General features: G+C 36.3%; 1 protein-coding gene across 1 annotated transcript in view; it reads right to left on the bottom strand.

The window, feature by feature from the left end:
• The window catches only part of CLTC (clathrin heavy chain), a 66826-nt gene that overhangs the window by 41465 nt on the left and 12010 nt on the right, over window positions 1-13351 (bottom strand). The window contains exon 2 of the mRNA XM_055327288.1: window positions 450-657. Within this exon, the coding sequence (XP_055183263.1) occupies window positions 450-657 (208 nt within the window). The remainder of the gene's footprint in view (window positions 1-449; window positions 658-13351) is intronic.

Below are 13351 nucleotides of genomic sequence, written 5' to 3'. Positions count from 1 at the left end.
ACTTGATAATCTAACAGAAACACACACCTGAAGTATAAAAAAGGACAGCATAAATGGTTAAGTTTATCTTCATAACAAAATTCTGCAATGTTTCAGTGCTATTAAAGCATTTTATTCCAGAATATGAATCTCTAATTTCTTATCTTCTGCATATGGAGTTATATTTCTAGCATGATCTTATCACACTGGAGGTATAAAATTTAAATTCATTCAATCTAAAACTTAAATTTTTTCCAAATAGTCTTTGCTGAGTAGAAAATAAAACATTTCACAGAAACATGCCAAGTCATGAAAGTAGTTAAAATCAAATTTAGTAAAAGCTTTAACTTTGCAGACTTAACCACATTTAATCAATATACTAAGAAAAGTAAATCCTAAACAACTGTATTTGAATAAATTATGCATAGGAAGATAAAAAGAAAGAAACAAATCCCCACAATCTTTTATACCTTTCAATGCAATTACTTTGCTAGCTGGATTCATGATGGCGCTGTCTGCTGAAATTGGTCTTCGAATTGGATTACTTGGGTCATTCATATCAATGATTACCACCTGGGCCTGCTCTCCTACTTTCTCTCTAATGCAGATGAATTTGTCTGACTCCATAGTTAAGGTACTGAAGCCAATGTTTGCTGGGTTTATACCCAGGTTCTGGAGCTGGGGGAAAAAACAAAAACATAATAAATCATGTTACAAAGTGAATCAGAAAGACTTGATATATTCGTGTATTGTCATCATTACAAATCTTCACTTAACCATTAATGCTTTAACGTCAACAGTGCCAACTCCAATACATCCATTCAAATAAGGCACTTGGATAGCCAAATGATGGACTGTTTGTTCTCCTAACAAATATGGCATTCAATTATTTTGTTATAACCTTGTAGTTCTAATTAGAGATGTATAACTCCAGAGTTAAAACTAAGAGATGGAACAAATACATAAAAGAGCAAAGGAAAGTGCTACACCTAAGAGCTAGTCTTTGTGATCAGGGGATTTGAGGTCATCAATGTTTCTTTGTTTAAGATCTGTCCTCCCTTACCCCCTTTAATATTTAGCAGTCACTTGTTCACATGCACTGGACTGTAGGAATCTGAAAATTAAGTTCACCATAAAAAGATATTTAAAATTTCAGAGTTCTTATCTAAAGGAATTCATACTAACAAAAGCAGACAGACAAGTAACAATTAGCAATGCTTTGGGAAAAAAAAAAAAGCCAAAACAAAGAAATGTAAGAGGGAGCTTGTCAAAAAAAAAAAAAAAAAAAAAGGCCCACAGCTAAGGGAATGTGTTCAAGGGCAGGAGAATACTCAACAGAAGGAAGAACCAATACTAGGGCCCAGAGATGTAAAAGGGTAGTCTGCTCAGGGAAATGCAAGTACTTCTGTAACACGGGAAGTTACAAACTATGAAAGGCTTGCAGAGTAAAGAATTAAGGTTTTAAAGACAATCAAGGGCCAGAATGATGAGCTAAATGTATCCCATAAGAATCCTGAATGTCTTCAATAAGCAAAAGGAAGCTACTTAAGGGTTTTAACAAGGAAAATAATGGAATCAGATTTGCTTTGTATACTCAGAAGATATTGAAGTGTTTGCTAAAGAAATACAGAGGATCTAAAGATAGTAGATCCTTGAAAACCAGTTAAGTGTGTAAGATCAAAAGGCACTTGCTAAAAGAAGGTCTCTACCAGAGTGGGTCATCAATATTCTGGGTGACTAAATGTAGTGTAACAGCTACTAACAGTCCCACTAAAAAGTTACTTGAAGGTTTTATTAGCCTTGGCCAATATTTTTCTTTTCTCTAATGGATTATAAGTTCACATAGAACAAAACACAAACAAAAATGAAAAAGCACAGGAAAAACACAACAATAAAAAAAAAATAAGTCTTCCTTCTGCCCAAGTCCCCTAGATATCCAAATTCCTTCCCCAGAAACCACCATTCACTACTCTCTTATGGACTGGCTCTGCAAAGTTCATTGTATTTTATCTAAATTCTTTCTGTCAAATTCTGCTAATAGGACTTAATTATAATCAGGCCAGGATCTGAATAAAATACAACATAAAAAGACTGCACTTTAATTTTCCTCTTATACCTCAATGACTGCAAGCACAACCAGTTATGTGTAGTTACAGTAACTTAGTTACTGAATACCAGGGCAAGGAGTCAAGCAACTGTTTAACTATTAATACAAACATGGTAATAAAATAGATTAACTAGCTTTACAAACTCAAGTATATGCTGCAATGCAAAGCAAGTATACAAGCTGGGAGATCATTTATAATAAATTTGGTTACAATAAAACTTTAAAAATTATGGCAGCCCGGGTGGCTCAGTGGTTTAACGCCGCCTTCAGCCCAGGACCTGATCCTGGAGACCCAAGATCGAGTCCCATGTCAGGCTCCCTGCCTGGTGCCTGCTTCTCCCTCTGCCTATTTCGGTGTCTCTTGTGAATAAATAAATAGAGTCTCCATTAAAAAAAAAAAAAAAACTTTCAAAGTTAATTTTCATTTATTCCTATGAACTAATGAAGGAAGATAAACAAAAGAGGTCTCCAACTGCATATAAAGGGACTGTGGGTGGGCTTCTGGGGACCTTAATGAACCAAACTGTCCATGTAGTTTCAGAGGTTTATTTATTTGTTTATTTATTTATTTATTTATAAAGATTTATTTATTTATTTATTTATTTATTTATGAGAGAGAGAGAGAGAGAGAGAGAGAGAGAGAGAGAGAGGCAGAGACACAGGCAGAGGCAGGCTCCATGCCGAGAGCCCGACGTGGGACTTGATCCCAGGACTCCAGGATCGCATCCTGGGCCAAAGGCAGGCACTAAACCACTGAGCCACCAAGGGATCCCCAGTGTCAGAGGTTTAATATACACATCTATTTTTCTGAGTGGATGGTCCTCAAACTTTTGTAAATTTAATCCATAGCTACCTTTCTAATAATTGTGGAGAAAAAATTCCAATGACTCCCTAGAACTCTATGTGTAAAAGCAACACATTATCTTAACTATTCTGTAAAAAAAAAAAAAGAATTCTATGTTTCTAAGTCACTACACCAAACATGCACATAAGACAATTCTGAATTTCAATTCTCACAGCTTAAATTCTACAATGTTGAGAAAGAGTAAAAATTTAATAGTGTTAGTCAAATAGCAACTAACTGAATCCCAAATTATTCCTCAGAGGCAGGTGCAAGACAACTATAAGAAAAGAAAACTATTAGGAAAGATAGTAGACGAAGAAAATAGTAAAGTCCCTTCAAATAAATGCAATCAGAAAAGCATGCTGTCAACATCACGGACCTTCGGCCTCAGGGCTATTTTATTTGCAGAAAAAACAGATTTGGTGTCAAATGGATGGGATTCTTGTGCTCTTTGCAATCTACATAATCATACATTCTTTTCTCATTCTTCATTACACATTCTACCAAGAAAGCTATGCATATATATTTTTGATCTTCTCTACCATGAATGTACTAGTGCTATTCAAAATGCTCCATGTGAAATAGACATACATATTCTATTTACAAAACAAAATTAAACAAGAGGCAAGTGTCAAGCTCTCACCAATTCCACATGCTTAAACATTTTATTTTTTTTATGCTTAAACATTTTAAAAAACATACTGAAATGATGCCCATTTACACTACTATCCAGGAAATTGCTCCTTCCTAAATAAAAAGCCTCTCCCAGTTGTTAGGATAAGTGACAGAACTTTAAGAGACATTCCTATCAGTTAACAGAAAGTTACATTTGATGACTTCAAGTAAGGTCAGTGAGATTTTTTTCCTTACTAGTGATACTTTTCAGTGAAAGTGCTCAGAACACTCACCAATTCTTCCCATATTTTCCTACAACATATTTAAAAGTGAAACATCCCAAAACAAAGTAACAGGACAAGACACCATCATTAATAGCAATTTGGCTTAGGTACATCCTTAATAAAATAGATCATATCAAAGGGTTATACTAGGTAACTATGTCTACTAATATCTGTACAGATAAAAAAAATGTTAATGCAACAATGTCTTTAAAAAGGTTTTATTTTCAAACAGCACAAACTACCCATAAAAAATTCTTAGTTATTTGTAAACGTGTGATGGTATATGAGCTACCAACCACAGAAGCTGTGCAAAACCCATTAATAAATTCAGAGGACATATGAGTCTTCAAACTTGCAGCTATTTTCAGAGAATACACAATAATATTCAAATTCTGGCTACATTTTTTTATAGTTTCATTTGGCAAAATATTGCTACTACTGAAGCTGGGGATATTGTTTTGCTATATACTTGGAAATTTCTAGTAAAATTTTTTTTAACTTCAAAAATCTTCTAACTTTTGATTAAAAATTCAAAAGAATATGGAATCAATAAACTTAAGTCCAAGAAAAGGGGTTATGTATTTTTTTTGAATTGTCATTACATGTATGGCAAAGTACTCAAACGGTACAAAAGGTATACTATGAAAAGTCACCCGCCTATGTTTCCAGTAATACCTCTTTTCTCCCCCCAGCAATTAGAGATACTTTTCCATTTTAGGGACAGCCTATGTATATGAAAGTATAGATTTGCATCCTCCCTAAAAAAAAAAAAAAAAAAAAAAAAAAAAACCACTAATGGTATATACACAAAGCCATATGAATTATCAACTGCTCCCTTTTGAGAAAAAGAAGAAAAAAAAAACAACTCGAATGTTGCAATTATTTTGATTTCCACACTACATTTTGGGTCCTGGTCCTTAAGTGGCACTACTATAGGACTTGACATTTAAGCCCAGTTTAATTTCCAAAAAGCTTAATAAATTTACTGTTAATCAGCTAGCCCAAAACTCTGGGGAGTCCTGGAGTTACAAGTTAGAAATAATAAAAAATGGGTGCCTGGTTGGTTCAGTTGGTTAAAAGTCTGCTTCTGGCTTGGGTCATGATATTGGGGTCCTGGAATTGAGCCCTGCATCAGGCTCCCTGCTCCTCTTCTCCCTCTGCCTCTGCCCCTACTCGTGCTTTCTCTACTCGCACTTTCTCTAAGTAAAATCTTAAAAAAAAAAAAAAAAAAAAAAGTGTTTCTTTTTCCTTTTCCTCCCCTCCACAACCCAATTTCAAGTAACATGCCTGGGGGAGGGATCCCTGGGTGGCTCAGCGGTTTAGCGCCGCCTTCAGCCGAGGGTGTGATCCTGGAGTCCCGGGAAGGAGTACCACATCAGGCTCTCTGCATGGAGCCTGCTTCTCTCCCTGCCTATGTCTCTGCCTCTCTCTCGTTCTCTCTCTCTCTCTCTCATATATAAATAAAATCTTAAAAAAAAAAAATAACATGCCGGGGGGAAAAAAAACCACTACATTCTCAGTTTTTGTAGTGTGACACGGTATTTCAGATTCTGCATTATCTAGAGAACACAGGTTGTTCATTCAAATAGACAATTACTATAAAAATCAATAAACTTTGATTATGAAGTACAAGTGCTATCCAAATTTAGTTGGTTCTGTGGATTCTTCATAAGAAAAATATGTCTGGGTTTAGCCCCAGTTTTGCCACATAAATGATCTGGGGAAATCAGTTATCTGTTTCCTCTTCTGAAACATCTGAAATGTCAGTATCTACCCCAGAATTGTGAGGGTTTAATGTAAAGCTCTTAGAACAATTTCTGACACATAGTAAAGGCTTGACAGATGCTATTGGAAAACACAACACATTAGTACATAAGGCCAGTTCAAAATCAGCTTTTTTTTTGTATTTGCATTTTACTATCTGTTTAATTCAGCTGTCCAGGTTGTTCACAACCCTGGGCGTGAATATCTTTTGACTGCTGATAACAGAGTAATGGTCTCTGGGTGCTTAACTTACTCAGACACTGAAATGTCTTAAAAAAAAAAAAAAGGAAATTATACTTATAATCTTTCAATTCTGTTCTTTAATTTGACTGACTAAAGTTAGATAGACCAGAATCTTCCAAACCACATAACATTTTCATACTAAGTAACCCTATTTTATTTTAATTCTTTTCTTTAGGTGCACCATGAACATTGCTAAGGCTTTCAAACAAACTTGGCAAATATTCCTCTAACACCTGTGCTGAGAGAGCAAGCTGGGAAACCTAATGCAAACAGATGGCATAAGGTCAGTGTCATCAAAAAATTCTCTTTGCCCTAAAGAGCCCAAGACTAAAAAAAAAAAAAAAAGATGGTAAAATGTAAAGCAAGCACAGAATTTCTTTCAACATACAGAAAAGTTTAAGGTACACACCTATACTATACCTTTCCAAAACCAGAGGTTCCCAGTCAGCACATACCTACATAATTCCAGGTCAATTTATCCAAGCCTCTTCCATCTTTGCTCTTCAATATGCCTAATATTACAGAGGTGAGAATCATCTTATATAGAGCGATAGCATTTCTTTTTGCTATATGTATACTGTCCATTACTTTTCAGGACAATTACAGATTAAAAGAGGTTTTTAAAATCAGGAGTTCACACTAATATAAATAAAAAATTTAAGTAACAAAAAATGAAAAGCTGTTCCTTAAAGAAAACAAACTTTAAAATGGTGAAAGACCAATGGAATATTTAAAAAGTCACTCTTTTGCAAGTATTACAATAATTGATTCAGGAAAGATTCATCAACCTGTACTAAAATTAACAGATGAAATTTCCTCCCTTTGGTAACTGTAGTGTGGTTACATATGTGGTTACATACATATTTACATAGTCTCACACTATTTCCCAAGATACTTCTTACTACAAAAGGGAAGAGAGGGGCACCTGGGTGGCTCAGTTGGTTAAGCATCAGACTCTGGCTTAGGTCATGATCTCAGAGTCCTGGGATCAAGTCTCAAGCCCCCCAAATGACTTGCATTTTTCAAACATATCTGAGTCTTAAAATATAGAGTTATAGCTTTAAAAAAAACAGAGACAGAACAACACAAAGCAACTCTTGATCCTGGACTTTTGATATAAAAGATGTTACTGAAACAACTGATGAAATGTAAATAAGGCCTGAGATTAGATAACAAGATTCTATCAGCCAATTTCTTCCCTTTTAACTGTAGAGGCTTATGTAAGACCATTTTATTATTCTCAATAAATATACCCCACAGTATACTTGTGATAAAGAGGTATTATGTCTGCAAATTACCTTCAAACAGTTCAGTACAAAATGTATGTATGGAGACAAAGAGGATAAATCTAGTAAAAAAAAAAAAAAGTGACGAACTGCTGAATCTTGATTAACAATGTATTTGGGAGGGATGCCTGGTTGAGCGTTTGCCTTTGGCTCAGGGCGTGATCCCAGAGTCCCTGGATCAAGTCTAGCATCAGGCTCCCTGCATGGAAACCTGCTTTTCCTCCGTCTACGTCTCTGCCCCGCCCCCGCCCCTCCCCTCATAAATAAATAAAATCTTAAAAGAATAAAAATAAATGTATATTGGAAGGGTGCCTGGGTGGCTCAGGGCATCATCCAGGTTCCCAGGTCCCGAGACTGAGCCCCACATCATGCTCCCTGCAAGGAGCCTGCTTCTCCCTCTGCCTGTGTGTGTCTCTGCCTCTCTCTCTGTGCCTCTCATGAATAAATAAATTAAGAAGAAAAAAAAAATGTATATGGGAATTCTTTAACTTTTCTGTAAGTTTGAAACTCTGTAAAAAGAAAAATGTTTAAAAGAAACTTAAGAGACATAACTGAAAGCAACATGTAGATCTTGCCTGAATATGGATTTAAACAAACCAAATAATATTTGGGGACAATCAGAAATTTGAATAGGACTATTTTTTTTTTTAGATATTAAAGGATTGTTTTGTTTTGTTTTTAAATTTTTTTTAATTTTTATTTATTTATGATAGTCACAGAGAGAGAGAGAGGCAGAGACACAGGCAGAGGGAGAAGCAGGCTCCATGCACCGGAAGCCCAACGTGGGATTCGATCCCGGGTCTCCAGGATCGCGCCCTGGGCCAAAGGCAGGCGCCAAACTGCTGCGCCACCCAGGGATCCCCTAAAGGATTGTTAAGTATTAGGCAGCTATAATTTCATGATTATAAGACGTATTTCTTTATTTTCTAAAGATGCATGCTGGAGCATTTTATTTAGAAATGAAATGGCATGACAGCTTGAATTTCTTTAAAATGTTTAAAACAAAAGCAAATATTGCAAAAAATCAAAAATCTAAGTGATTGGGATATAGCTCTCCCCAGTCTTACAGGAAAGCTTGCAAATTTATTTTTTAAAGTTTTTAAAAAGGGATTATATTCTCTTATAAGGTTAGAGAAATTGAAAATTAAATTGTATAAAAGCCAGTCCTTTTTTTTTTATTTTTTGAGATTTTATTTATTTATTCATGAGAGACAGAGAGAGTGAGAGGCAGAGACACAGGCAGAGAGAGACACAGGCTCCATGCAGGGAGCCCGATGTGGGACTCGATCCCAGGACTTCAGGATCATGCCCTGAGCCAAAGACCACTGAGCCACCCAGACGTCCCAAAAATTAAATTGTAAGGAATAAATTTTTATTAGGCAATTTACCTATAGGGCAGGAAGGAACAATACAACTTTCAAAAGGTAAAGATGATAATCAAACCAAAGAGTGATGTAATTCAAGTGTAAGAGTTATGCTGTTCTGTAAAGGAGTTGTATACCAGATGTCTGTCCAATCAGAACTAAGAGGTTTGCTGCACTTATACTGTCCAAGATAGTAGCCACTGTTCATATGCAGCTATTCAATTTTATTTCTAAAAATATTTATTTATTTATTTATTTATTTATTTATTTATTCATTCATTCATTCATTCATTCATGAGAAAGGCAGAGACATAGTTCATTCATTCATTCATTCATGAGAAAGGCAGAGACATAGGCAGAGGGAGAAGCAGGCCCCATGCAGGGAGCCCGACATGGGACTCGATCCTGGGACCCAGGATCACGCCCTGGGCTGAAGGTGGTGCTAAACCACTGCGCCACCCAAGCTGCCCAGCTATTCAATTTTAAATAATTAAAATTTAATATCCAGTTCGTCAGTCCCACTAGTTACACTTCAAGTACTCAACAGTCACATGTGACTACTGCATTAGAAAGCACAAAATATACATTTCCATCACCGCAGTCTAAGGAAGAGCACGGTTTTCAGACGTTTTCTTGGAAGTCTAATAAGGAGAAAATGAAACTTACTTAACATTAAACTCCAGCAAAATATGAAAGACAGTTGGTAACGTTACACAAGAATTTCAAACAAAATGGGAGAAGCAGGGAAAAGTAAAAATTTCAAGTTTCAGAGTCCAGATAGCTATAGGAGGCTTGGAGGAAAAATCTGCAAAGTTCAATACTAGCAGAAGTCAGAACCCAAGAAAAATTCCTCAATCTGGGTGCCTCTTTCCCCTAAAGAAATCACTAAGCTTGGGACGCCTGGGGGGCTCAGTGGTTTGGCGCCTGCCTTCAGCCCAGGGTGTGATCCTGGAGACCCGGGATCAAGTCCCGCGTTGGGCTCCCTGCATGGAGCCTGCTTCTCCCTCTGCCTGTGTCTGTGTCTGTCTGTCTGTCTGTCTCTCTCTCTCTCTCTCTCTCTGTGTGACTATCATAAAAAAAAAAACCTAAGTGTGAAAGAGATCATACTGAAAAATCAAAGAAATATGGAAAAAAACAATTTCAAAAATACTAGATTAAGAAATCTAAGTTAAAGACTCATCAGTTTTTAACACTTTAAAATTTTTTTTTTTTTTAAATTTTTATTTACTTATGATAGTCACAGAGAGAGAGAGAGAGGCAGAGACACAGGCAGAGGGAGAAGCAGGCTCCATGCACCGGGAGCCCGATGTGGGATTCCATCCCGGGTCTCCAGGATCGCGCCCTGGGCCAAAGGCAGGCGCCAAACCGCTGCGCCACCCAGGGATCCCAGTTTTTAACACTTTAAAAGCTTGGTTTTGAAACTAGACTTGATTTGATTGTATGTGTGGTAAACAGAAAAGAGAAAGTGTCCATGCTTGCTCAAGGGTGAGCACAGCATGCCTAGGTGCTACATGAAAGGTTAAAGTGAGTTAGCACGTAAGTACTCTCTGTTTTAAGAATTTCTGTCATTTTACAGTTATCTACCTCAGGGACCCTGACACCATGACATTGTCAAACCTAGGGTGTGCCAATTTGTTCAAAACACATGGTACTAAAGACAGCTTAGGAAAACCTCCATATAACAAGGAATTAGGAACCCAGTAATGGTGAGTCAGCATCTTATGAAAATATATTAGTGATCAACCTAGAAAATATTTTTTTTGTTTTGTTTTTTTCCTAGAAAATATTGTTAAAGGGACCAGATGGACTATGGATATATGTAACCCAATAGTATACATTTATTTAAAAGGGCAGTACAACAAAGTAAAACCATGCTACTTTTCAAGCCCAATTCTTGGACTGAAAAGGAGACTGTTAGCACAATCTCAATCTCAGCAATCAATCAGAACTGTGTGTGCCTACAAACATTATACAATTAAAGAAATATTAGTCTTGCTTTAAGCCTACTAATTTCAAGAAGCAGTTGTTACATTTGATCAAATAGGAACATTCACTGCAAACAGCCTTCTTTATAAGCATGCTCAGGGAGACAGCTTCCTAATGAATGAGTAGTAAACTCAGAACAGAAACTCATTTATCAGCTGAAAATCAAAATACCTTAAAACTTGTGTTTATGACAGCATTACTAAGAACTTATGTTTCACAATCAGTGCTTGGCTTTACACTTTCCAGATCCTTCCTCCTTTCATCTGAATAGTTAGAATGTAAAGGAAGTATGAATGAGCTACGTTTCAGATAAGACTATTTTGTAAGTGCTCTATGTATATAGTCCTATTTCAGATACCTTTTCTGTAATCGAATCTGGTATGTTGATAAAGACTTAGCTCTGTAGTGGTAACGCCTATTAAGAAGTAAACAATTTGAGAGAGACCTGCTGATATTTGGGCATCACTTGATGCAGTTATTTTGACGTTAAGTGCCTAAAGATTTGGTTAACTTCCTATCCCAAGTATTTCACTCAGCATAATTTCCTTTTAAAGTCCCTAAACATTCTCAGCCTTCATTAATATCAATCACAGTGACAAAAAATGCTGATAGTAGCCACTTCATGGAGCCCTTGAAATTAGCCATGAAACCAGCAGAATGTCACATAAAAGCTGCAGTTGCTGTCTTCTACAGGAAATGAAGAAAAATGCTGAGAATGCAGGATTCCTTTAGTTCTTCCATCAACAGGATACTAGCCATTGTTTTGTGTGCTCCACACATTTCAAGCAAGTAAAAATGCCTTTAACTCTTGCTGACCCTTTGGTTTCTACTCCATCTTAGCCTTTGAGGCAATCACTGTCTCTTAAGAACTGGACCCTAGTCACTTGCTCCAAAATTAAGTACTACATTCAAGAAGGACTGTAAGACTATTAGCTTTGATAAATTATCAGGAAACTCAAAGAGAATTTTTCCTACTTATAGTCAATTACCGACTGGAAAATTAAAAAACTTTAAATTTGACTCATTATTAAAAAACAATCCAGTAATTACATGGAATATCACACATCAATTTTGATCAAGCTGCAAGGGAATATAGGGAAATTTTTATGCCTTATATGTTGCAGACTCTCCAAGGTTCCACCCTTTTCTGCATGCCATTCAGCTGTACAAAACAAGAATGCCACCAAAGCCATCACTGATGATAGGTGTGTATGGGGCAGGTATGGGGTTGGTAGGTCATAGTACGTCCAAACGTTCTTTTCAAAGAACTAGAAATGAGGCTACTATGAGGATTCAAGATTATAATAAATACCTAGTGCTGACTTAACATTAAAAACTTCAAAAGAAAAAAAAAAAACTTCAAAAGATGATTAGAATGTCCCTAGGCAGACACCAAAGGCTTGGTTTCCTGGTATAGATAACTACAACATCTGGTCAGTTTCCTTACTATTAAAACTGTAAAGGTTCCAAGGAAACTTCATTCTATGACCTAACTTCCCAAAATTATTTTTAAGTGGGAGCCCAGTGATTCCGGTCAACTCCGTTACTGCTGCACATATTCATGTCTTTTTCTACCCTATACCAATAGACCTGCTAGGAAATTAGACATTATACAGTTATTGCTCATTTTTCTATGGAGCAATCATTTAAAGCATGATCAGCATGTAAGTGATATAAGTTACAAGACCAAAACCATTTTTTTTTTTACATTTGAGTCACTGAAATATTTTCTTGTGATCCTAAATGCCAAAAATTCCAAGTTCAACAGTGAATAACACTCAGCAAGAAGAGTTATAAGTGGGGCACCTGGGTAGCTCAGTAGTTGAGCATCTGGCTCTAGCTCAGGTCATGATCCCAGTGTCCTGGGATCAAGTCCCACATCAGGCTCCCTGTAGGCAGCCTGCTTCTCCATCTGCCTGTTTCTCTGCCTCTCTGTTGTCTCTCATGAATAAATAAATAAAATCTTTGGGGGGAAAAAAAACATTACAATCTTTCTTAATATCATTTAACATTAACAAATTCAGGGAGTTTGAAACATTAAAATGACTAAATGACCAGGATTTATTTTCTGATACCCGTTGAGTATCTATTATGTGGCAACTTAACATCAATATTTTATAACCTACTATTGAAGTATACAATTTTGTGTGAAATCGTCTTTCTTTACCTTTGTATTAAGTTACAAATTTCTCATTACTACTAAGATAACAACCTATAGGGAAAATAACAGATTTTAGGTTCAGAGGGTTTTGAGTGTACAATTTGTAGCTCATATCTTCTAAAAAGTGGAAAAAACTTTCCATCCCCAAACCCTATAGATACCGCTTCACTGTCTGACATTCAGAATTAAAACTTAAGACTACCTTTTAGCTTTTTGGTCAGGGAAACGGTAAGCTTTTGATGCTTGCAGATTTTTTTTTTTTTTTTATTGAGTTCACGGGACTAAAACTTCCCCAGGTCTGTCTCAAACCTTGAACTCTTTAAATCCTGTTGCTCGAACAAGGGGTAGCGGAAAGGGAGGTGGGCAGGGGGTTGGGGTGACTGGCTGATGGGCACTGAGGGGGTTACTTGACAGGATGAGCACTGGGTTATATGCTATATGTTGGCAAATTGAACTCCAATAATTAATTAATTAATTAATTAATTTAAAAATCCTGTTTCTTACTTTGTATCCGTTAAATTTTCTTCCACTATCTGAAAAAGCTTTCATTCCAATTGTTTTGGCTTTTATAGTTCTTAGATTTGTAACCTAGTCTGTCACAACTCCTGTTTTAATTGTGATTTCTAAATTCAGAATTTTCAAAAAACTAAAGTTAATCTTCCACCTTGCTGATTTCCACAGGGGCAATTCTGTTCCTGTGTCCAGGATCAACTGTTTC

This window comes from Nyctereutes procyonoides, unplaced genomic scaffold (assembly GCF_905146905.1).
Source record: "Nyctereutes procyonoides isolate TBG_1078 unplaced genomic scaffold, NYPRO_anot_genome, whole genome shotgun sequence".
NCBI classification, from domain to species: Eukaryota; Metazoa; Chordata; class Mammalia; order Carnivora; family Canidae; genus Nyctereutes; species Nyctereutes procyonoides.
This window is presented reverse-complemented; position numbering and strand designations above follow the sequence as displayed.